The 27623-nt window shown below is 35.3% G+C and overlaps 1 protein-coding gene across 4 annotated transcripts in view; it reads right to left on the bottom strand.

The window, feature by feature from the left end:
* LOC145673248 (aminoacylase-1-like) overlaps nt 1-27623 on the bottom strand; it is a 131869-nt gene that overhangs the window by 37956 nt on the left and 66290 nt on the right. For all 4 annotated transcript variants that reach the window (XM_081742765.1, XM_081742762.1, XM_081742763.1 and 1 more), the window contains exons 2-3: nt 7931-8100; nt 4990-5161 (exon numbers count right to left, since the gene is read on the bottom strand). In XM_081742765.1, the coding sequence (XP_081598891.1) occupies nt 4990-5161; nt 7931-8100 (342 nt within the window). The remainder of the gene's footprint in view (nt 1-4989; nt 5162-7930; nt 8101-27623) is intronic.

Raw genomic sequence — 27623 nt, forward strand, 5'->3', positions numbered from 1 at the left:
TAGACCGAAGTTCCTGTTAATCTACCTATCAAGTGAACTTATTACCCGACCAATTACACTATTATAGATGTAACGGCCCTAGTCATTACATATATTCTTTTATCTGTTTTACATTAATTTGTGTTTGTTTTGTTCGAATTTACTTGTCCCACCCATAATTGGTGTCCACCGGTTTTGTTCGTAGCAACAGTATAACATTATTAGTATTGCTCATGTTTAGTGTATCTATACAGTTTCTAGATTGTTATGTATTAGCATTTATTTACTAGTAATGATTCCATGATGTTTATATATTTCTGAATTTGTATGGAACTGTTGTTTCCTTTGCAATGTTTGAGTAGTGGCACAGTTGACCGTGAGTTTTACCTTGATTATCTTTTACTTCTAAAACCCCTCAAATAATTTAAACACATGAAATCTAATTTAAAGTAATACTGATTAAATAATTTATGTAAATTATTGGAGAAATAACAGATTTGTGCTGTAGTTAACATTGTACCATAATTTAATTCACGTTTAGTTATCAGGGTATCTAAAACAAAAAACTTTCAAGATATGGGCTAATAAATTATAGGATAAGGCCCGTTCATTCTGCCTATGAATTGCTCACCGTTTCCTGTCGGATATTATGTTTAGAAATTCAAATTATTTATAAAGATTTTTTCGTTAATACCATGACATACAACAGATACTTATTAAATATTTACGATAGCTGATTATTTGTGTTTATATCATGACCCACTTTGGTATATGTTTATGTTGTATGTTGTCAGCTGTAAGAATTACATGAGTTATTTCCAGTACAGTGTATCTGTGATCGATGAAAGAAATAAATGTCTAATTTAAATAAATGATAATATAATATATAGTCTACTTAATGCTTAAAAGATTAGTAGTGAATAATATTATCGTAGAATGAATTGTATATGCTCCGTAATTATCTGATTAATTACTTGAAGTCACTCTGTATTCTTATGTGAACTTTTGTCAGTATATGTCAATATTACTATCATGTACGGGAATCATGATCTGCAAGCCTTGTAGAATATGCTGTGAACTGATTATATCTTAATGCGTTGTATCTACAGGATGGTTTTGGTATTCACGAAATAATAATGATGCTGTATGAGAAATTTAATTTTTTCACACATTTTATTTCTTAGGAAGCCTTAAAAATTAAGTTGTATCTGTCGTACATAAATTTATCTTCTTACGCTTCTGAAGGACATCGGCGATGTGCACTGTACCTGCATTTTAGTGACCTCACATGTCTCTAATGCCTGTTAATTGTGCTGTAGATGTTGATGTGTGAAAATGCATCTACAAGGTAGTACAGCAGGGAACATTAGAAATAAAACTAACTTGTTTCGTATACGATATACAAGTTATTTTAAAATTGTTAAACCCTCTTTATCGTTAGTATTACGACAATATTACTAAGAGTTCTTTAACATAAATAATCATTTCACAGTATGTAATATAACATTTCTTGTTTTTCTTTATCCAGCTACTGTATTATTAACGAAACATTGCATCAACAACATATACTACCCTTTAAATAAGAAATGATTCAATGTTACCTAATCGTATTTCCTTCACTCTGGAGACTTCTTTGCTCTCCCGGACCTCTTAGGTAGGTCAGTCTTAGTCTTATCATCTAGATTCTCATCCTCAATTAATACTCAATTATTTACTGTGCTGTACCTTCACTTTATTGGAGGATAGAACTTCACTCGATCGTCTACTCTATGAGCACTTTTCTCAGACGTCGCATTTCTTAAACGAAGTATTTTCTAGACTCCCAGGGTCTGCTAACTCTTCAAGTACCGAAGTGTTTTGGTATCTACTGTATGTACCACTTTGTTAATCCATCGTACCTGGACTACGAACACATTCATCCCAATCTGCCTTTTGGTTTTTGCAGCATCACCACCACCAGCTTGCAAAATTTGCAAATTATACCAAATAATAAAAAGAAGAATAAAAAAATAAAAAAAGAAGTATAAAAAATTATCATAAAGCGATAATTCCTTATTATTTTGAATATTTGTGTGGAACAGCATATAGTTGATGTCACTCAGGTAGTTAGAAATACGCTTTTGCTCTACTCTCTCCTGGCAGCTGGCATATTTTCTTAAGTAAATTCTGAAGAAAAGTATTTTTAAGTCTTCAATCATTTCTAAAGTAACTGTTTGTAATCCTCTCAGTTTTCCCCTAACTGAAAGGATTATACGGAGGCATCCTCAAATATTTACTATTTCTCTGTAAGAAGTATCCACGAAAATGTTTTGATTGAAATGGAGAGCTGCTGTGCTGTTTCTTGAAAGTTAACCGACTCTACATACTGTTTTAATCCAATTGGAAAAAACAGTCAACTAAGACAATAAAAACGTATACAAATAAAAAGAAATGATCTGCGTGTACTCTTTGTTATAGGGATTCCTTTCCCGGCCATTCTTTGTATTGTACCTTAGGAGGTACGTTGGCTAACGACTGACACACTTCACATCTTTTCACAATCATCCTAATATCCTCTGCTATCGTAAGTCACAATACTTCGTTTGACGAAACTTTCAACATTTTTGAAAATTCCATATAGTTATTATGCAAGTTCTTCAAATAAAGTGACTGTTAACGCAAGGAAATTACAAGGCGACCTTGAAAATGCAATCCAATATTAGTTAACTCATAATTATAACGGGTCTGAACAATTGTTTGAATTAGGATGTATTTAAATATTTAGGCAACTTGTTAGGCCAGCCCTTTTGACCCATTCAATTAGTTGCTATAACATCACATCATCCTTAATGGCTTTAACTACTTCTTCTCTATTTTAAAAGAAAAGTATCTAAGAAACAAAGTGAATGGATGTTGTATCATCTTCAGTCACTGGTGTGAATGGAAACTGACAAGTAATCAGCTACACGCAAGTGCTTGGAATAACTCTGCTCGAAATCATACTGGTTTAATAACAAGAACCAACGCTGTAGACGAGGGGAAACGGTAAAGGCAGAAGAATTTCCTCCAAAAATCCAACTGGCAGGTTGAGAATCAGCGATTATTTTGGTATGTCTTCCAAAGAGAAATTCGTGAAAGTTCTTAACAATAAAAGTAACTGCCATGGCCTCCCTTTCAAATTGTACATAATTCCTTTCTGCTAAGCAGTGGCGTATTTACGATTTTGTTTCGGGAGGGGCTTTGCCTGGAAATGTCAAAATTCTGCAAGATATTTCATTTACTTTACTATACTAAGTAAGATTTCGGGGGGGGGCTTAAGCCCGGAAGCCACCCCCCTAAATACGCCACTGCTGCTAAGGATAGTGTAACCGACGCGTATTACACCGTACATAATTTTCCATGTTTCCCATCAAATAACACTCCTCAACTCCATAAGGAGAAACATCCGTCATCAATAGCACATTTGCTTTTGATGGAAAGGGTAAAGTACCGGTACTTCAGTTTGTAACAACGCTTTCTTTATATTCTCAAATTATATTTGATGACTCTTCGATGATTGCCGGAGTCTTCAAAGATAACGCTGGTAGGTGTCGATTACAGAAGTTTACCATTCCCAAGAAAGATTGTAGTTACGCCACATTAATTAGAGGTGGAATACTTATGATATCTTTTAACCTGCTCTGATTAGGTAGGATTTGATTACGACTGAAATTTATCGTAAGTATGATACTGATGTATTGAAAAACACGTTTTTCCCTTCATTTACCTTGACGTTCAAGTCACTAAAATTCTGTAGTACTAAAGCAGTGCATTGGTAACATTATTCTATAGTTGGAACTCATATTAGAATGTCGTCTAGATAGAAAATTACGCCTCGAAGTTCTTTCAACACCTGGTCTAAAAATGTTTGGAAAATTCGCGCAGAATAGTTTAAACCAAATGGTAGTCTCTCACGCCTAAATAGATACCATGGGTGTTAACCAACTGTAACTGTTCCGAAATCTGTAATTGCAGATAGGTTTGTCTCAGCTCTAGGAGAACGAAGAATGATGAATCTTGGATAAGTATTTAGTAGATTAACTATTCGTGAAAATGGATAACATACTCTCTCTGTTACTAAGTTGACAATTTACTTAAAATCAAGACACATAGATAATAACTCATAGATAACTTTTTCTTGTTTCACTACCACCAAGGGAGTAACTCAATCCACCTATTCCACTTTCTCTAATATATCTTCTGAACAAAGTCCTTCCAGTTCGGGTGGCTAAGGCGTAGGGTATCTCGTAGCATTTATCACAGATTGGTATCGTACTCTAGCATTTATCAAAGATTGGTATCCGTACTCTGATTAGTATATCTACAGTATGTCCTTAGATCGGAATGTCTATAGAATTGAGAAATACCTGTTAATACTCCCACAAAAGTTTTTGCTGGAATAAATTTGTTCTAACTGGTTATTTATAATTTGTACTGCTTTGAATTCGTTTACTGTATTGTTAATCACTACCTTAAGGCCTGTTTTCCAATTTGCATTCAATACATCTATTCAGTTTCTGCCAAAAATAGGAATTCTAATGCTCTGTTCTATTATTACTATATACTGTATTGTAGATGTGTGCCCTTTCCTAGCTGAAACTTTGGAGTGATGCAACCCAAAATTTTAATACTAGTATTACAGCCCACAAGAATCTATGACCGCCCAGACGACTTCTAGTTGGGTGATTTGTAGTCAGCATATCGCTTCCAGGACCATTTTTGTTGGATTTCTAGACCAGAGTTCGACGATTCTTAATTAAGTAGATCCAAATGTTTGAGATAACACGGAAAATTATACGTTTCAACTTCGGATCAAAGCTGCAACTATGGCAAACATTAAACACGGAAGCACAAAATGGCATTATTTTGCAATTTTCTCTATCCTCCCTCTTGCTGCTCAGATTGTTTTTTTGTCAGTCACTGAATTAAGAGTTTAACTGTTTACATTTAGATCTCAACGATATGAATAGATATGAATCCAAAAATTCATACCTGGTACAAAACAGACGTGAATTGTTCTTTTAAATCTATTTCCTCGAAATTTCAATCGTCTCACTGCTTCAAGATACTGAATTCCTACACATTTCATATCTTGGGTTCCGCGACCATAAATGTCTCCCTTTTCGTCTTTTACTGCTCCAAATGGATCGTATGTCCACTTCTCCTAAAATGAAACAGTTATTCCATTTGGCTTATAAACTTGCACAACAGCTCTTAAATTACGACAGTTATTACGTATTATCACTCTACGCAAGTCATTATAATAAGCTAATGAACAGGAAGAACAGGATACTTTTTTTTAGTTTAACGTTCCATGATTAAGCTTCTAGGTTAAGGGAGACAGTAGTAATAACATAGATTATGATAGTGGAAGGAAGAAAATGGGAGAAAACCAGAGAAACCCGAGAAAACACACTCACACGGTGTTTGTCTGTTTGTCAATCACAAAGTTCACTTGGAGGGAGTTGCAATTGAACCCGGGCAATTGAACCCGGACCTACGCAACAGGAGTGAGCTTTGAATCACCGCGGCTCTGCCCATACTCTATGCTAAAGAAAATGTAATGTTTATCTTTCAAAACTTAAATAAATGCAGCTTCATCTACGTTTAAAAGATTACTTTTACTGTTGGTCCAAATGCTCGATTTTAAAGAATGTTTGATATTAACTTTTCGTTTATTTCGGAAACACTATCCCGAACTACCAATTTCTGTGAACAAGTAGATTGAGTCGTAAGGTGGGAACGTATTTGGGCATAAAATAAATTTCTCTACGATATTTTTACAAAAACCTATTCATACAACAAATATGAAGGGATATCGTTTACTCTTCCAACGCGTGGTCACTTTTTCTCTGACATGGTATTCATCCATGAATTGTGTGGCATCCCGTCACAGACTTATTCAAGGGGCATCAATCTATTTTGCAATATCTCAATATGCATGTTTCACAGCATTACTTACTTATCGAAAAGAAAACGTTAGTACTTCTTTTCCAAATTGTATCTCAGTGATGATCTGTCGTCGCTTGCATAGCCATTATTGACCAATATCCGAGAATTGGCAAATAAGCTTTTATCGGAATGCCACATGATGTAGCTTGCTATTTATGACGGTTGTCCAATTGTGTCTGTATACAGGGGCGCCCGAAGAAAATTTTCTAGGGGGCATCTCCATGGTTGCTATATTACGTCTGGTATTTCTAGTATTTAATATACGTGGTTTGCTATGTTACATACATTTTAGTAAGCCAGGGGGTGCCCGGGCCCCGCCCTGCCCTCCTCTTCGGGCACCCATGTCTATAACTTCTGGTTTCGTATATAGAGGCCTTTTTGGCAACGTGATCACTACATTCCTGTAATATGCAAATGCCACTGGACGGTTCGCACTAATTTGTCAACCTTGGCTAGAATTCCATTGGCAGATTTGGATAGTTGGCTTCTTGCACTCTGGAGAAGCATGGACTTACGCCTGTATTTCCATCACGTTTGAACTGAACGAAATCCTGTTTACAGTTTCTAACAAAGCACGTAGCACAGCATTGATAATTGCACACCGACATCTACTACACTTCTAATGTCAAATTCTGTGACCTCGGGTAAAGTCGGTCGACCATTCCTCACATCCACGACTCTCGCCATGGAGCCACTGGTTATGTTCTGTCCTCATAAAACCAGTTACGCCATACTTACCGGCTATCTGTATTCGTTCATTGTTTCCAGAAAAACGTCTGTTGATGTAACTCATATATCTAAATTCAAAAACATCACTAAATCAATTTTGGTTATAAGTAACCAAAGAATAACCCGATCTGAGCAGAAAAATAAACTGTCAGCGAATTTTTCAAATATATATTTATGAGAAATAAATTTCTCTGCTGTTTATACAGTCAGAAACTTTAGAAAGTGGAAGTTAAATATATAAGAAATAATAGCTTTTTCTAGTAGCAGAATAGTTTCACTGAATGCCTGATAGTTGGACAACCAACACGACAGCAAATACATGCCCGAAAACATAACATGCCAGGATATTCCTCCACTTGGAGGAAAAAGTAATACTTTCTGAGAGCATCACTTAGAGAAACAATCATACGAGATAAATCTGCAGAAATTCCATTCACATTAAGTTCTAGCAGATAGGGATTAATGCAAAGAAAACGAAAATAATAATATGCATCATGCAGAGACCGAAAAAGTATGGAAAGCTAAACAAAATTAGATTTAAAACATCTGATTTTTCTTTTAATGTTATCTATTCCTACTTGCAGATGGTCGGTTTTGTTGCATATGCTACAGAGAAAAAGTTCGAACAGATAAAGAATACAGCATATAACTAATTTGCTGAAATCTTGTGTAGTATTAAATCTTAGGGCTTCTCGGCAGCAGTAAGTTTTTTTGAAAAATGAAATGAAATAAAATCTTTGTGTTTTACGTCCCACGGTAATGCCGGTTAGACTAAAGGAGACGGTGATGATGAGAAATGAATGTAATGGTGGAATGAATAGAGTGGGAGGAATCGAGAGTACAATGAGAAAATCCACGCACACAGTGTTTGTCGACCACAAACTCCATACGCGTCTAATACCTCAGGCAATATATAGTAAATTTACCTAGTGTTGCTTAGTTGATTCATTTAATAGATATCCTCTTATTACTGTTGCCAGATAATCATATTTCTGTGTTATGGGACAAAAGGGAGTCATTGTCTCATTTTAAATCATTGCATCTTTAGACCTTTGTGTCCCGTTGGGTCTCATTTTATCTCCCCCCTCAATATCAATAACCTAATTCACACATGTGTGGTACTATTAACTGAAGGAGTTATACAGTGTGTACCAAATACTACTACTACTACTACTACTACTACTAATAATAATAATAATAATAATAATAATAATAATAATAAATAAACTTACCGTAAAAAGATGACACTTACATTGCATACTGGTACAACATCCATATGCGAAGTAAGCAAAAGCGATGGAGCTTGTTTGTCTCTTCCTTCCCATGTAATTACAACTATGGGCTTATTTCGCACAACGTTGTATGTTTTTACTGGCAGCCCAAGGCCTTTCGCTTGAAGTTTAAGAAATTTGACGCAGCCATCTAAAAATAAAGAAATGGAATAATTGAAAAATTAGAACACGTTGCTTTACATCTGGAAGACAAGAAAATTAGAATTTTATACAAATCTTTTGCATAATACTATTTTATTTAAATATAAATATATTGAATGTGTATGGACATTGGCAGAAGAGCGAAGGGATGATTCGCCTCCCTAGATATCTTGCTAATAACACCTTCGAAGTGGATATATTTTTAATCGCAACAGAAACACAGTCGCATAATCAAGAGCAAATGTTATGTACGCAGGTGATAAGGGCGAACTAAAGAAACAATTGTTTTTTAAACATACACTGTATACGGCCAAAATAGAAGTTAATTCCTTTTGAAACTGTATTTTCTATTGGGAAAAGAAACAGTTTCCACAAACTAAACATATAGGCATGAGAACTGACTGCTACAGTTTTTTTTTTTTAAATTGCCATTCCTAAACCTTAAATGTAACTTTCGTCGTTCAAATTGCACGTAACTTTTCTAGGCCTATCTATTTTAGAACGAATTTCCATCGATCGTATGCTTCTTAACACTTCATTAGAATCCTGTTTTCAGCCACTTCAACCTTTCTTGAAAGAATCAAACAATAAATGCACCATCAAGTCTTTTTATAAAAGTTAAGAGTCACCTTTTACTGAGGTTGATTCAGTTATATTGAGCCAAATTTGAATCTGTCTCTTACGTAGGAAATGCCGTGTTTCCATCACCGGTTGCAGTCGATCTGCAGGCTACCTCTACTCACTATTACTCGACATCGAAATTACCACTGCAGGAGACTGCATTGCAACTGGACCATGAGTATTGCATCTCACTTCTCTTTACAGGCTTTCCTCAGACCGGAGACGATGTGGACTCAACGATGGGACAGGCTAAGCTTGATGAATCCGAAAGCACGATAGTCCTTTTTGCTGGCATCTGGAGTCTTTACAGGGATGTCAGAGAAGGGAATTGCCGAAATTCCAGTTTTCTGTCCCATGCAGCACGAAATTCCATCTATATTTTCCTCATTTGGCTGGATGTCTTGTCTTAGTGCAGTTCAACCTGGTTCACGCCTTGTCCATATAATGCTGTAATTTCATGCTGGTACACTTCAGTCAGGATATAAGTCTAAGGATGTGCATGAGTCGAGTCGAGTCGAATTTTCGAGCCGGGACGAGACTTCGTGTAAAAATTTCGACTCGACGTAAATTTATTATTTCTAATTATTTCTTTGAACAGTGAGTAAACAAAACTGCTATGTAGTCCGGTGGATGGTATGACATTTATGACACAGGTGCCATTTATGTTCGGTAGACACAGGTTGAATACCTGGAAAGAGTACTTAGAAAGAAGTGACTGGAAATTAATTTCAAATTGCAGATCTCTTCTCAAAGCTTAGATGGTGAAAATGCTTAATGAATCATAAATACTAGTACAAGAAACAAAATTGGAAATCTATTGAGTAAACAATATAGTACATCCAAAATGTTTTTAAATATTTTAACAGGCTGTAATATTATGATTTAAGTACTATTATTATTATTCAAAATATTATCCAAATGAACTTCGCTGTTTGAATATATTCTTCATGAAATTTTATGTGCATTATATAGTATGGGTGATCAATGACCAATCTCTTTAGGTTTGAGGTTGTCTTTCATTTCACAATTCATTGGCGGTCTACAAGACCTGTTTACAAGCCCACTAGATGGATTCATAAAACAATAACAGTGTGCAACACAGACAGTATGATAGGCCACGCGTGATATATAGGTGACATTCATAAGTCCTAAATGGCATAAGTCCTAAAAATATAGACAATATACCTAAATTTTAGGTCTTATGCCGTTTAGGACTTCTGCCGTTTAGGACTTGTGCCGCAAAATGATTTTTAGGTCTTGTGACGTTTAGGTCTTATGCCGTTTAGGACTTGTGCCGTTTAGATCTTGTGGCTTTTTCATTCACTTGCTTTAGTTTTGAAATTCGCCACCACCACACAAAATTGCGACGATGCAGCAACTAGTAAGCGATAATGTTAGGAACGTAGCTAATTCCAACGGTAACAGCTATTTTGTACTACTAAGATTATTATTATCATTATCTGTTCTGCACTTATAAACGGATTACATAATATAACCTATTTCATTCTAAGAATTCATTATATAACTGGTTAAGAAATTCGTTTCTTTCAAATGGGATACGAGAATCCCACGATAAATTCCTTTTTTAAAAAAATAATTAAATAAAAATGTTTAAAAAGTATATTTTACCAGACTTCTGAAATCAAACAAACATTCAGAATTGCAATATATACTGTGTGGAGTGTATTTTATTAAGAGTAGAACAAAAACCCACCAAAGTTTACTTAATTAAGACAAAAGCTCACTAGACATTTAACGACCGAACCAACTGTATACATTAAGAACGCAGTAAATTTAAAATTGAACAAATAACATTTATTATGCAATACAGTTGCTATATTTCACAGTGTGTTTTGATAGAGTTGATATGTATAAGTTAAAAAAATCAACAAATAACGCTAAATTATTAGTACTAATGTAATATGCAATACAATACGTTTGCAGAAACCACTACATAGTCATTTAGGGGTGTAGCCTGCAAACGTTTCTAAGGAAGCAGGCTTTTTATATATTAAAAGCAAACCAAAAGTTTATTTCCAGATTAGGAAAGCTTCAATAATTCCCGTTCTGCCTAATCTTTGGAGATGGGGAATTCTGTATAGGGAGGGATTTCTTCTAGGATTTTTTCTTCTTAATTGTAAGAGATTCTATTAGAAGAATAACTATTTCTTCAGGTTTCATCATAAATTTTAAATGTTATTCTACTTGTTCTTCTCGGAGAAATGAGTAGATACAGTTTTGTTATTAGCAGTGTTATTCACATCTATTTTAGTAAAAATGAATGTGATTTTTTAAAAATACCTGCAGAGAAATGGAAAATTGATTGACTCAGTTGCAAGAAAGTCGTTTGACATTGTAACTGAAACAAACATAAAACAAACTTAATTCGGTCTAATATAAAGTCATTTCAAAACATTTTTTTTCAGTTTTCCAGTAATTCATGTCCAACATGCTAAGGTTAGCAGTACTTAAAAGGTATCATATTTCACATCCCCCAAGACATGTTTGGCCATGCATTAAACAAATAATCCAAGAGGGTGCATAAGAGGGCCCTTATCCCCGATTATCTGACTTTGGATTTGGTTGGAACTCTATAAAAACATACAAGTATTTGAATGTGTGATATTTATATTTTGTACTGGTGCTATTTACAAGCTTGTTCATTGACAATATAAATATTTGAATAGAAGTATGTTATCGTATATAGTAGAATTATGTATAGAAGACAAATCAGCTGATAAGGTGATGCTGAAAAAGGAGTTGTAATGTTCAAGACTAAGACTCTTTCTTAAGGCCATCCTTATGCGTTCTCTTGCATTGTTTACTTAATATGTGGACAAACATCTCTTGAGGATGCGAACTGTGACACATTTTACGTACTGAGAGCCTTAGCATGTTAGAAATGAACTTCTGGAAAACTGAATAAAATTTTGATGTGAAATGACTTGATATTAGGCCAAATTAGGTTTATTTTATGTTCGTTTCAGTCACAATGTCAGACGGCTTTCCTGCAACTGAATCAATCGATTTTCCATTTCCCTGCAGGTGATAAAAAAATTAAATTCATTTTTACTAAAGTAAACACTGCTAATGAAACTGTATCCTAGTCATTTTTCCGAAAAGAGCAAGTAGAATAACATCTAAGATTTATAATGAAACTTGAAGATACGGTTATTCTTCTTACAGACTTTGTTAGAATTACTAAACAGATTATTACGAATGCAGGACAAAATCCAAGAGGACAAGACCTTGAAGTTCTGACAAAATGAACTAAAATCAAGGGACAAAATCATAGGCGCAGCCTAATAAAAGGATGATTATTCTTTTCTTCAACTGTCACACACCTTTTAGAGAGGGAGGGGCGAAGGAGACTACAATTGATGGACGATATCAAAACAGAAATATCGTATGTGAAGAGAAAGAGGTTAGCGCAAGACCGTTGAGCAAGGAAGCTTCTCAGTTGCAGCAAATGACCTGCCAATAATGGCAGAATACCTATGATGATGATGATGTCATGCACCTAAAATGTTATCTGTAATTCTTCACTTTATTGAAGTAACCTTTTTAAAATACTGAAAACTCAATAAAACACGTAAGACTGTTGAACAGACGTGTTCAAATTATTAGACTCACCCTCGAAAAGTGCGAAATTGATGTTGGAGTCCTAATTTCGGAGTTCTTAAACATGTAATTTAATGGTTTAAACCACCAATATAGGATCCTTCATTTGTTTACTGTACACTTGAAGTAGTGATATCACCGTTGACAGCAGATGGCATTAGTAGAGGGGAGTTAGTTCTGAAAGTGGTATTTCAGTTGTAGACAGCTATTGTGGTTTCTAACAACAAGTTACAATCTGAAGTATTGTGCTTGCAGTCGTAGGCAGTTACGACATTCAAAGCGTTCAACAGTTCGAATGGGCCAGTTCAAAGTGATCTTGACGTATTTTGTGTATTAATCTTTTATTCTATGAAGTCCTGTAATCGCGGCATAATGGGAAAAACCAGAGACCTTTCTTCCCGTAAGCTGGAAGCTGTCAAAATACTTTTGGTGGAAGAAAGATATACACAACGACAAATTGCTATTACAAAAATCTGTGAGTAAAATCTCCGTTGCTATTAGCAAGAAGTAAATGTATCAGCAAATAGGCTTTGGAAGTGTGGGCGAGATCCAAAGCTATCGATAAGAGGTATCAAAAAACTCAAAATATTGTCTCTGGGAAACAGAAACGCAACTTCTAGAGACTTAAGCATAAAAATGGCTGAGTATGGTGTAGACATTTCGCCTGAAAATGTTCGAAGGATTCTTTGTGTTGAGGGAATAAAAGCACTCAGGCCAAGAAAGAAAGCAAAAATTACTCCAATCATTGCAAAGATTTGCTTCAAATGGGCACGAGGTCTAGAACATTGGAAAAAATGAAATCTTTAAGTTCAACGTTCCACAGTTATGCCGACTAGGCTAAAGGAGACGGTGATAATGAGAAATGAAGGAAATGGTGGAATGAAGAAAGTGGGAGGAAACAGGAGAACCCCGAGAAAACCCATGAACACGGTGTTTGTCCACCACAAAGTCCACACGGCGCAAGCTGGGATCGAACCACGGACCCAAGCACCGGAGGTGAACGCTCTACCACTGAGCCACTGCGCCCCTTCTAGAACATTTGACTGCTGATGATTGGGGAATAGGAGTTTCAGTGATGAATCATGTGTCTTCGTGTCTGATGAATGTTCAAAAATGTGCGACGTTGATCTCTGGAAGAATTCAAGTTGAAATGCCTCCAACAAACAATGAAGCATCCTACTTCAGTCATGGTCTGGGGTGTGATGTTTGTCTTCGGGCCTGGGAAACTATATAGGGGAGCTTGCTCCAGTATCGGACTCTTCCCAGTGCTGGACAATACTAGTTTTAGCATTCCGGCGTTAGAGAGCAGTAGCTGTTCTACATGCGTCTGCAGCATTTATCAACAGGGGTAAGTGTTTGGCGTCACTTGTCTGTCGCGCGAGTCAGTCTCAAGTAAATCGCTGAAAATTGATCCTGGCTGCTATCTTGCATTACACATATAAAATTTCAGAAGATTTTCGCCCTCTTCAGGTAAGTGAACTAAATTTAATTTACTCTCATAATATATCTTAATAATTAAAGAAGCGTACAGTGTGAAAGCATTAAGTAAAATTTTTATGGTCTTTAGTTGGTAATATTTTTTTCTAATAGATCGTATGGCCCAATACCGGACACTCCGAATGTTCCCAGTACCGAACAGAAGAAATTACCTAATTAGTCTTAGTTGAGAAGATATTTAGGGTGGACTTGATTTCTAGAAACTTGGTACAAGGATGGATACATACAAGAAAGGGAAACGGGATGAAGAAAGTATGAAGAAAGCTTTGGATAGTGTGTTAGCGGGAAACTGTAGTGTTCGGAGAGCTGCTGGACAAAGCAGAGGAAAATACTCTCACGGAGTGTCTTATTTGTGGTGGTTTCGATGAGGATTGAGTACAGTGCTGCAGTTGCCGAGGATGGTCACATGTCAGGTGTAACGACAGTGAAAATAGGTTATTACTTAATTTGTGAAAATTGTAAGCAGTGAGCTTACTGAGATGAAGCACTTAATTTGAAAAATCTATTGGCTTTAATTTCCTACACATTACTGTTACTATAGTCTTAGTTTTATTATTGTATAAGTTTATAAATATGTTGCTTGTACCAACGGTTGTAACAGTAGTCACTTTTGTGTACAATTTAGTAGGGAGAGAAACATTGTCGCGGTGAAGTACTCTTTTATTTTGTTTTTTTTAATTTTCTACTCAATTTTCATACTTTTAAACGGAAAGTACTAATAGAGGGTATAGCTCATCTTGTCAGCTAATATTGTAAGAACTGGATTATGTAATACTATTAACATAGCAAATAATTTATATTTCATAACTACAATATATTTGCTTGCATATTTACAACCACTCCTCACTTGTCCGATACTGGGAACAGTTTTTTACCAAAGCCATTTTAAGCATTTTAGAAAATCGAAAAATTTAATGTTGAAATCTTATAATAAAAATGCTATGCTGTGATTATTGTCAGTGTGTTTTCTTCTATTGATTTGTTGATTGGTTCTTAAGCAAATAGAAAAAATGGTTAGGTGTCCGGTACTGGGGCAAGCTCCCTTATATTAGAGGGAACAATGAAGCACGAAAAATACCTACAAGTTCTTCAAGAAGAACTGCTTCCCCAGAGTGCAATCTGGTTTGATGATGCACACTTAATCTTTATGCATGATGGAGCCCCATGCCACCAGGGCAAAAGTGTGACAAAATTCTTCGAGAACAACGAAATTAGTGCTCTTCCATGGCCGGGCAATAGTCCTGATATGAACCCGATTGAAAACCCCTGGAGCTTCATGAAGGAAAAGCTAAAGAAGAAGCATATTACAACCAAACATTAATTGATCGAGGAGATCAACAATTAGTTGTATCATGATGCTGAATTGAAGTCAAAATGTGCTAAACTCGTATATAGCATGCCACAAAGGATAAAAGACTTAATAAAGAATAACGAATTTCATACGAAATAGTAATCTTTGTGTGAGAGATCATTTTCTTGTAAGTATTCCATTTCATTTTTTGTTTCCAATTTAGATACGCACACTGTGTAGTATTTATATTTAAATGTCACGTACGCATTTGTTTAATTGATGTTGAAAAGCATGTGCCATGACCAAAATAAATTAGAACAGAGTTACAGAACAGTAATTTGGACTAAGTTGAAAGGCGTTTTCTGATGTAATATTGTAAGATCTGTTGAATGTTGAGTCTAATAATTTGAACACGTCTGTAGTAAGTACAGACATTTTGAACACGTCTGTAGCAAACATTTTGATGTTTGCTAAAAAAAAAAAAAAAATATCTTGATCAGTATTTCAGAATTAAAATAAATAAATATTTATACAACGTTCAAAATAAAGTTCCTATATGCTACATCATGTAGATGAACATTTAAAAATAATCATTTAACATCATAGTTAGTTTTCACAATTAAAATCAATGGTCTAACAATAACATACTGAACGTATTTCAAATTTATTAAATGTATAATAACTAGGAGTACCCAGAACTTTATATGTAGGTGTGTGTGAAAGTAATTAAAGCCAATCTACCCTTTTATTATAACATTTTTAGGAATGAGTTTTTTTGGGTTTTCCGTATTTTAAAAGAAAGAAATTGTGACAAATGAAGGAAAAAAATAATCATATAGGGGAGCACTGGTAAATCAAATATATACTCATATAATGCTGTCCATAGGATTTTGTCCACTTGTCAGAATTTTTCTTGAATTTTTTATCGCTTGGGTTTTGTCCCCGCTCTCGCTACTACACCACTATATGCACCAACATGACTTCCGATGTGCATAAAAACACGCTACGAGTCAAGCGTTTCGGTGCTACATTTCCCTTAAAAATCCTTCCAGCATAAAATTCCCTGTCGCCTAAAGATAAGATCATTTAAAATATTTTCTACAAAGTGCTGAAGGACCTTTAGGCAGAACGGGAATGAATTATGTACTCCAAACTAAAATTTATAATATGGAGACGTGTTTATATGAAACAGTCCTTAAATTCCAGAATACTTGAAATTTTAATTTTTTTAAAAAAATGTGCCAAATATATACGGAACTCATAAATTTGAGGGAAAAACTTGCATAATAAACTCTCAATGGGGATCGAACTTGAGACCCTGTGTGCAAGTTATACGTGCTAGCAACTACATAAGCAGGGAGTACTGTTTCAAATAAAAGCTTCACCCTCTTCCTACAGAAGAAGAACTTCTTTGTAATTCACTTATACCAACATGTAACACTTCCCAATAGTAACATTCCGATTTTGATAAAATTTGGCAGGTAGATATTACACATAAAATAAACGAATCCGTGTTTTTTACTTTTTGCGGAAAAGTGGTTTTAGAGGGCAAAAGTCCCCACCTAAAATTTTGAAAGTTGACGCCCGAAATGCAAGAAGAAGTGGATCGAAGTGAATAAAATTGTGCACAGATTTTGTAGACGTAAAATGAAAGAATACATGTTTTGTATTTTTCTGAAAAAAAAAAAAAAAAACTTCGGTGGTGCACGGACCCCACCAAACCTTTGATCACGAAATATCAAAAGTGCTAAATACAGTATGTCAGAGTTGCCTAAAGAACACGACGAATTGCAACGAAACTTTGAGTAGTGACAATATGCAAAAAATAAACGAATACGGTCTTTTTTTTTAGTTTCTGCGGAAAAACGGTGAAAGGGGGCAAAAGCAATAAAGCAAGAAGTGGGCCGAAGTGAATGAAATTGTGCACAGATATTGTAGACGTAAAATGAGGGAATAATACGAGTTTCGTATTTTCCTAGAAAAAACGGTTGGGTGGGGCACAAACCCCTTCAAACCTTTGATTACAAAATATTAAAAACATTATATCAGAAGTGCTTTAAGGAAATGAAGAACTGGAACGAAACTTTGTGTAGGGACAATACTCAAAAAATAAACTAACACGTTTTTTTTTATTTTCTTCGGAAAAACGGTTTTAGGGGCAAAAACACCCACTCAAAATTTTCAAAGTTGACGCCCGAAGGGCAAGAAAAAGTAGACCGAAGTGAATGAAACTGTCCACAGATATTGTAGACGTAAAATGAGGGAAAACATGTTTCGTATTTCCAGAAAAATACGGTAGAGTGGGGCATGGGCCCCTCCAAACCTTTGATCATGAAATATCAAAAGTGCTAATAACAGTATGTCAGAAGTGCGTAGAGGACATGAGAGAATTGGAACGAAACTTTGTGTAGTGACAATACACAAAAAATAAACGAATATGAGTTCTTTTATTTTATGTGAAAAATGGTTTTAGGGAGCAAAACTACCCATCCAAAATTTTTAAATTTGACGTCCGAAAGGCAAGAAAAAGTAGACCGACGTGAATGAAACTGTGCACAGATATTGTAGAAGTAAAATGAGGGAATACCCCAGACAACACGTACGTGTACGACACATGTGCACTATCCATGCATAAGCCGTACATTTGCACATGTGCATTTGTGTGGATGATGAACACATACATAACCCGTGCATAAGCCGTACACGTGAATTTGCGTGGATGAAGCACACATACATAACCCGTGTATGTGCACATGTGTATTTACGTGGGTAATGCACACGTACATAACCAGTGACTAAGTCGTGCATGTGCACATGTGCATTTGCATGGATAAAGTTCACATTTACATAACCCGGGCCTAAGCCGTTACATATACATGGCCATTTGCGTGGATGAAGCACAAGTACAGAACCCATGCTTAAAGCCGCTATGTGCACATGTGCATTTGCATGGATGAAGTACACAGTTATATAACCCGTGCTGTAGCCGTTATATACACATGTGCATTTGTGTGGATGCAGCGCACGTACAGAATCCGTACTTAAGCCGTTATGTGCGCATGTGCATTTGTATGGATGAAGTACACATTTATATAACCCGTGCTTAAGCCGTTATGTACACATGTGCATTTGCATGGATGCAGCGCACGTACGTAACCAGTGCCTAAGCCGTTATGTGCACATATGCATTTGCATGGATGAAGCACATATTTATATAACCCGTGCTTAAGCCGTTATGTACGCATGTGCATTTGCATGGATGCAGCGCACGGACGTAACCCGTGCTTAAGCCGTTATGTGCACATGTGCATTCGCATGGATGAAGCACACATTTATATAACCCGTGCTGTAGCCGTTATGTACACATGTGCTTTTGCGTGGATGCAGCGCATGTACTCCCATGCGCAAAAAAAATTGCGCGTATACTATAACTCACGATTTTCCGTATTTATTCCTTTTTCCTTACGTTTATGGGTAAAATTGAGTTATTAGTATGTGGAGATAATAGAGAGCAATCCATCTAAGGAGATATTTCCAAAAAATATAATAAAATAATAAAAATATAAACAAAAAACAAAATTATGCTCGGTTTTGTGTATACTGGCAACGATGATTTCTAGGGATTTTTTCAGTAGTACAGCACGATTGCGGAGGGAATTCAGTAGGGAAGTCGAGGAGATGGATCAAGGAACTGGATACTGAACTAAAATGTTGCATTTATTGGTTAAAACCTAGTGTGTAGATTGCCTGCCAAATATAAATTAGCTTCTGTAACTAAGATGTCGTACGAAAATATAGAATTAAACAGAAAAACTCTTATGTTAAGGTTCGAAGCGATACGCACCATGGTTATGAAGATTATTTCTTAAGAAAAGAGAACAAACACAACGTAGCCTCTGTGGTTAGGTGGATAGAGTGGCGGACTCGTAGTTATTTTATTACTTTGACACCACATCGAATCCCATCCTATCCTTTTTTTTTTTTTTTTTTACAAAACATTATAATTTTCATGTTAATAAGAACCGAAGCAATATACTAAGGACAACTTATTGATATCCAGGATTACAGTATTATTGGTAATAGCTATTGTTTTCAGTTCATGTTGTTGTATAGCTTCTCTCACCCTGTTTTCTTGGGAAAATAACAATTTTGTCTCCAACAAAATGTAAAGGATATATACGGACAGAAAAAGACATCTTAATATCAAACGTGATTTATCGTGATGAAATGGACTAGTTTGCCATTATTTAAAAAAAAAAAAACTAAAGTAAATTACTGAAGTTGACTTCCCTTTAGCTTTTAGCTAAAAAAAAATATTTTTTTCTTTATAACACTATACTTTATGAGGCAAGGTGTGTGATCATACCCACAAATTTAGCTAGGGAGTGAAAGATAATCGTTTATACAAACATTTTACTTGTTTAGGTGCGTGAAACACCAATACACCATGGTCTCGCTTATCCGACCATCCTTTGTTACACATACCGTATGATCCGATATATCATTGCAGAAAGCACCAATCGGCAAGAAGAACTGCAAGTTGTGGTCTTAATCTATTTTTCATGCTCTGGAGTATATCGCCTAGCGCGCCCGTCTACACGTTGACTCATACATCTATCATTCAGTGCAGACACGTATCCAGGTTTTCTATTCGGAGGGGGCCCAACACGAATCATCGTAAGCACGTAATTCTAATGTTTTAAAAATATCAATAATAATAATAATAATAATAATAATAATAATAATAATAATAATAATAATAATAATAATAATAATAATAATAATAATAATAATAATAATAATGCAACAGTTCTGTATTTCTCTTAAACGTTTCCCTACTTTTCATTTATAAACCGGTTTACTTTGAAAACTGCATTATAGCACAAACAAAATGAACCATATTTTCGAGAGAAATGTAACTAAAGAAAACTGTCTGCTACGTATATCACATAACAAAAATAGCAAGAAGACATTGAGTGTATCGTTCTAATATTTAAATATATTAAAGTTAAAAACAGAACGGAAACAAAATGTTAATCCTATTTAATTCCTGTTCTTTAATTCCAAATGGTATAATGGCATTAATGTATGTTCTTAGAATTATAACAAGACAACAGCACATTGCCCAAAGTTTGGACACTGACTATTAGTAAAGTGATATAAAAGAATCTCAAAAGGGTAAAAGCATGTTTATTAAAAAGTGCTTGAGTTTCGGAGGGGGACAGCCCTCAGGCCCTCACGCTGGATACGTCCCTGATTCAGTGCAGTGCAGTTATTTGTTATAAAACATTATTATTAGATGTGTAATATGTAAAATTATATCATAAGTTTTACTTTTAACAGGTCTTTTCTTAACACATCCATATTATCCAGCGTTCTGCCTGCCTGTTTATGTCCGGGACGCTACTAAATTACGAGAATCTTTGAAATGCTTAAAATTGAAAGAAGTGTTGAATACTAATTTACTTTTCTCCATTAGATAGAGTTGTTCAAGCATTACGTTATCACATTTTTATTCCTTTCACTAGACCTTCTTCCAAGGGCGCCGATTTCTCTGTAAATTTTTTTTCTGGGAGGGCATTCAAATGCAGACGATATATATTAGGATTTTAAGGCAAATTGCATTCAAATTATGCCAAATATTGTATATTCATAAATACAAAGGGGGCCTACATGAGCTTTGGGGGGCCCGGCCCCCTAGGATCGGCGCCCTTGCCTTCTTCCTAGTTAAGCAAACGTAAGCAGATGATTTATTCCCTTCCCCTGGTAAGCAAAATTGTTTTTGTTTCTCAAGATTTGTTGTGTTTCGTGAAATAACAGCAGGAATTTCCAGATTACTTAACCATCTAAATGAATGTTTTCACTTAGAGCCATCCCGTCGATTCGCTTTGCCTAGGACTAAAATAAATTAAGGGTCAATAATGAAAGAGACATGTGGATCGAAGATCTTTCTTTGTTCGAACTTTGATTTTTTTAAATCCATGATGGGAAATTATATATTATGTGTACAATTTTTGAAATTAATAGTATACAATCGTAAAAATATCTTACAAAACGATGGTTTATTGCAAAATATTTTGACTCAAAGAATAAATTACAAGTAATAAACTTGTTACTTTTCCTGAAGAGTCTAAGTCTTGAATGAGACAGAGGCTCTTCAGCGTAGTGCTTGGAAAGATTGCCTCACTTGTTCTACCTTCCCGTGATTCAGCCTTGATTCGACTTGATCCTAAACGGATTATTCAGAAGTCGAAGTAGGAAGATGTTTCCCATTTTTCCAAACACTCTTGGTCGATTACAATCTGCCTCACTTGTGAGGGGACAGCCCCATGCCGTAAGCGTCGGTGGACTACCGATAGGCAACTAGCGACATGTCTCCAAAAATTGGTGGTCCCGCAGCCAAAAATTGGTCCCACTTCCGCTTTGAAAACTATACCACCACTGGCAGAGAAGCGACGGAACGCCAACGAACCACAAAATTGTTCCCCTAAAATACGTTAAATCGCCTTTGCATTAAGGTGAGTCTACAAACATTTTTAAAAAAAAGTAAAAATAAAGTGCCCTGAGCTGGGCGTGAACCACCAACCTTAGGGTTATTAGGTGCGCGTTCTTCCGAATTCGCCACGGAGGCGATTGTGAAGACACAGCTTGTAGAGTGATAAATCGTTGAAGTATTTTTAATATTTCTAATCAGAGTGCTCCATTAACCGTGTATATTTGACGATAACTGTTTGGAATCAGATCAAATGCACTTGTCATGTAATTTTATAACAAAATAGCAAGCGTCTATTTACTTTTTTCATAGTTCTCCCATATTCACTTGCTAGGCATGGAGAAGCTAATAAACAAACAAACCAATAAATAAATCTAAAACCTTATAAAAATGTTTTCCCAAAATTTACATCTAGCAAAATCATTTGTTGGTATTCCAGAACTGCAAATTCACCTATATTCATAATTTATTTCCATCGTAGTTTTGATATGAGAATGATGTGTCTGAAACTGTAACACAGGTCATTAAGACTTTTTTTTTTTTTTTTTGCTTTAGTCAGATTTAGCAGTTTTACTTAGCAGTTAGTCAATTTGGATCTGTGATTTTAGAGTTTTAGAGATTTCCTTAAATTTTTCATTTCTACAACAGTTGGCAACTAACACCATTAACGTATCTCTTTCGATATTTCCATAGGCAATGGCTTGGTCACTCCCAGTATATTTCATACAATGAACTACGGTGTCTTACTCCATTAATCCGAAATACATTTAATATCCAACAACTCTGTACATTTTCTCTTAAATCTGCAAACTTTCTACTAGGTTAAAACTGAGTATTTTCTATTTTCTTCCTTTCTTGCTAAAACGAAAGTGTTCTTTAGACAACCTGAAATGATGACTCTATATTACATTATGTTGCATAGGGCATTTTATGTAGCATATCATTTGACAGTTGGACACTTTCTTCGTATATTGAAAGCAACAGGGATTAAGTCCTTCTACACTTACATGAGAAGTAAACAAACTCTTTTTAATTCGTGGAATTGTGCCAATGCACTAGGTTCAGAGAGTTTTTAATTTAAGATTATTATTATTATTATTATTATTATTATTATTATTATTATTATTATTATTATTATTATTATTACTGGATGCAATTAGCTAAGGATAGAAGTCAGTGGAAAACTTTTCTGAACGCGGCACTGAATCTCCGGGTTCCATAGGCCATAGAGTTAGTTAGTTAGTTAGTTAGTTAGTTATTATTATTATTATTATTATTATTATTATTATTATTATTATTATTATTTTATTGACTTAGGTTTTCCTGAATATTAAGCAATATTTCACAAAAAGCTGGTATTTTTAAACAAATGTGTTCGATATCAAGTTTTCATAAAGTAGTCACTCTCTCCTATAAATAATTTCAGAGGGACCGCGGTGGCTCAGTGATAAAGCGTTCACCTTTGGTGCATGTGATCCTTGGTTCGACCCCAGCTCGCACCAAGTGAATTTTGTGGTGGACAAACACCATGTGCATGGGTTTTCTCGGGGTTCTCCCGTTTTCTCCCACTTTCTTCATTCCACCATTTCATTCATTTCTCATCATCACCGTGTCCTTTAGCCTAGTCGGTATAACCATGGGTCGTAAAACTTAAAGATTTGATCTCAAATAATTCCAACCCAAACAGTTGCAGGAAGTATGTCATTTCGAATAAAACAAACTACTCTATAAAATTCTGAGTACTGTATTATTATTTTTTAAATATACAGTTCTAGCGGACCTTATTTCTAAATCGAAGGGTAAGAAGACTAAATTCACTCTTATTATTATAGATTAATTTCAATTGAAGCAGTTAAAATAGTTGGGGAAAAATTAGAAAGCCATACCCTATATTCCAGTGTGCCACAACCGGATAACAGGCACACTGGCGTGCCCAGCAAATTACAAGAATATTTGTCGAGTTTATTTTATTTATTATTATCAACGATTCTCCCATGGATCAGCTGTCTGTATACAGTTAAACAAACAAGTATCACGTTGAGGGAATGAGTGTAATTATTTACTTTAATAGTAATAGAAAGGTATATTTTCTTGTATTTTCTACCGGGAATAACTGCATCCGGTCTAGAAAGCTGGGGCTAACAACGAAGGAACCCGATGTGCCAAACACACACCACTCTATAGTCATGAGTGCCACAAGTCCTTTTCTACGTCTTGGCACCCTAAAGGTTGTTGCCTTCAAAGAGAGAGAGAGAGAAATAACTTAAGTCTATTGCACTTCCATGCTTAAATAAATACATTATGTAAATAACTGTTTCGTTTTCTGTTTTTATTATTATTATTATTATTATTATTATTATTATTATTATTATTATTATTATTATTATTATTATTATTATTATTATTATAAATTTCTTAGGAAGTTGACTGCCATATGTATGCACACTGCTCTCCCGTGCAGCGCCTCGTGTATGATTTTCCATACATAAACTATATATTCCAAGTTTGTTGTGTTCGTTCTATAGGTGTGTTTGTAATTAGATGCATATGGCGTAGAAGTCAAAATTTAATGTCCACGCTACGTATATGCAAAACCATAGACAAAGAAATTTATGAACAAAGACATTTATGGCGCTAAAACCAAGGGCAAAAATAAAGAATTACTGGCAGATTGTTGCCCGTTGTGCACAGGTATTAACGGTTAACAGTGTTAAATTTAAACACATAGTTTTAATTAAGCACGAATTTAACTTATAGAGTACAGTGCGGAAAGGCTGAGGAGTTTGCTAGGATCGTTACAATATCGAACCCCGTAAAATGTACTGCAAACCTGTCCGCAAGCCCCCCGTAATGTTCAACAGATGTTGTGCATTAATGCTCATTTCAATGCAAACCTATATAGACCTACGCACTTCAATACTAAACGAAGGTGCAGAGACTATTCATGAGTTCCAGTATTAAACTCTCTCACCCAATGTATTCTCCTAACATGTCTCCCAGCGATTACAATATTTTTTGGTATCTCAATCACTTCCTAGTAGGATAGCTTTAACTAGAGACCACTGATTAACCTAGTATTGGATGTTTCACTTTCTTACCTTTGGAGTTGACAGTCATGGGTTGGACTTTTACACGCAAATATCTAATATTAACAACGTTTCTTCTAGAATTTCGTAATATTGTATTATTTCTTTGTATTATTCATTAGCTTGGTTAGACTTGTTTAAACACTTTTCTCTTTGCACCTATTCCTTAACGTTGGATAAAAATACACTAGCTCTCACCAGGAATCAAATCCAGAACCAATGCACTTGAACCATTTGGCCACAGCAAGGCACATTTAAAAAGAAGTTTCGATTTTCTTAGGAAAATTGTGATTGGGTGTAACATTTAAAAATATATTTAAGAATGGGTGCGGATGAAACGCACTGAATTTTCTCGCTCGAATTTCTTAAACTGATTCGTGTTAGGCTGCAGCTATTACTGAAACATTTATTTGGGAAATGCGAATAAAATAATGTGTTTTAGAAAACTTTGTTCGAAGCAACTTACGTCCAAAAGTAAAGTACCCATTCGTCATATTTCTGTTAGAAATAACTTATGCCATACATTAGAATTATTAAGCAGATAATTGTATGTGAACTATGAGCAAAAGCGTCTGAGTACTTTCTGAGGAAATCGTTAAAAAAGTCATCCCCAAGAATAAAATATCCCTTGTATATCTTTTCAGGACAAACGAGTTATGCTATTTATGAAATACGAACAAAATTGCTAGAGTAATTATCGACAAAATCGTAGGGTAAAACTTGCTCCGAAAAGTAATATACCACTTCTAGCTTTTTAGGATGATGGAATTATACCATATCGTTAGGTTATTTATGTAACATTTATTTATGAAATATGAACAAAATTGGGTCAGGCGTTAATGGGAAAATCGTCGAAGAGTAGGCTAAACTACCTCTTTTGAATGTTTACAGGACGAACGAGTTGTGTCATATTGTCAGGTTATTAATGATACATTTATTTATAAAATGTGATTGAGAAAATTGTTCAAAAAAATGCATCCCATACAGTAAATTACACCTTACGTATTTTTTCAGAGCAATGATTCATACTATATTTGTAAAAATACAAACAAAATCTTTACAGCCGTTTTTGAGACAATTTAATGATTTTAAATTTTCATCCTTCAGTAAACTACCCTTATTTTTAGGTGTCGGAGGATATAGAATTCGAAACGATAGTGTTATGAACACAAATCTCCGGGTGTAGATGAAATTCCGGCTGAGTTAATTTTAGCTGGGGGCGAAAAATTGTGGAACAAGATACACAAACTCATTCTCCTTATATGGAACAAGGAAGAATTGCCACAAGAGTGGAAAGAATCAATCATTGTTCCAATTTACTAGAAAGGCGACAAAACTGTAATAATTATCGAGGCATTTCTCTTCTATCAACATCCTATAAAATCCTTTCAAATATTCTGTTAGCAAGACTGACCCCATACGCAGATGAAATTATTGGAGATTATCAGTGCGGATTTAGACGAAATCGATCAACTAACGACCAAATATTTACCATTCGCCAAATACTCGAAAAAAAGTGGGAATACAATACCCCGGTACATCGACTATTTATTGATTTTAGAAAGGCGTACGACTCGGTTAGGAGAGAAACATTATACAACGTCCTTACAGAACTTGGAATACCGAGAAAGCTAATTAGATTAATTAAGATATGTTTAAATGAATCCCAAAGTAAAGTCCGGGTAGGAAAATTTTTGTCCACGAGCTTTCACGTCCAAAATGGCCTGAAACAAGGAGATGCGTTGTCGCCATTATTATTTAACTTCGTTCTGGAATACGCTATAAGGAAAATCAAAGATAGCAACCAGGGCCTACAGTTGAACGGTATTGACCAGGTTATGGCATATGCTGATGATGTAAATTTAATAGGGGATGATAGGAGAACAATAGAAAGAAATGCAGAGATCTTATTAAACTCTTGCAGGGACATGGGTTTAGAAGTAAATGCAGAGAAAACTAAATACATGGAAGTGCGTCGGGACCGGAATACAGCAAATTATGGATGCGTTAAAATATTAAATAATACTTTTGGTAAAGTGGATAGTTTCAAATATCTAGGATCAATATTGAGAGAGGGAAATCATATTCACGAATAAATTAAATGTCGACTCAAAGCAGGGAATTTGTGTTACTATTCGGTTCAAAATCTCTTGTTGTCGCGAATTCTGTCGAGGAATTTGAAGCTTAAAATATACAAAACGATTATTATGCCTGTTGTTCTGCATGGCTGCGAAACATGGTCACTTACTCTGAGGGAAGAACATAGACTGAAAGTATTTGAGAACAAGATCCTGAGACGAATATTCGGACCCAAGAGGAACGGGAATGGGGAATGGTGGAAACTTCATAACGAGGAACTACACAATTTATATGATCTACCCAACATTGTTAGGGTCGTAAAGTCTAGGAGGCTTAGGTGGGCGGGTCATGTAGCTAGAATGGAAGAAAGTAGAAATGCTTTCAAAGTCTTGAACAATCGGAAGACCAATCGGAAAACGACCATTAGGAAGACCTAGGCGCAGATGGGAGGACAATATTAAGATGGATCTCGCAGAGATTGGAATACAAAGTAGAAACTGGATGCAGTTAGCTAAGAATAGAAGTCAGTGGAGAGCTTTAGTGAACGCGGCATTGAACCTCCGGGTTCCATAGGCCATATAGTTAGTTAGTTTTTTAAAAGTGTTATAAAAACTTCATGTCTAGAATTCGGTCCAGATACGTCGAACAGTATGGCCTCTATTTGAATACATGAAAAAGCGTGACGAACCGACAGACGAACAGATGGACAGACATCAAAATTACTTTTCGATATGTGGGGGCGTGAAACTTGAATTCATTGAAATCTCGAATTCGATTTTTATCACTATTACTACAATTTTTTCTTTCGTCGCTCGAACGTGAAA

This window comes from Thermobia domestica, chromosome 16 (assembly GCF_964235325.1).
Source record: "Thermobia domestica chromosome 16, izTheDome1.hap1.1, whole genome shotgun sequence".
Taxonomy (NCBI): Eukaryota; Metazoa; Arthropoda; class Insecta; order Zygentoma; family Lepismatidae; genus Thermobia; species Thermobia domestica.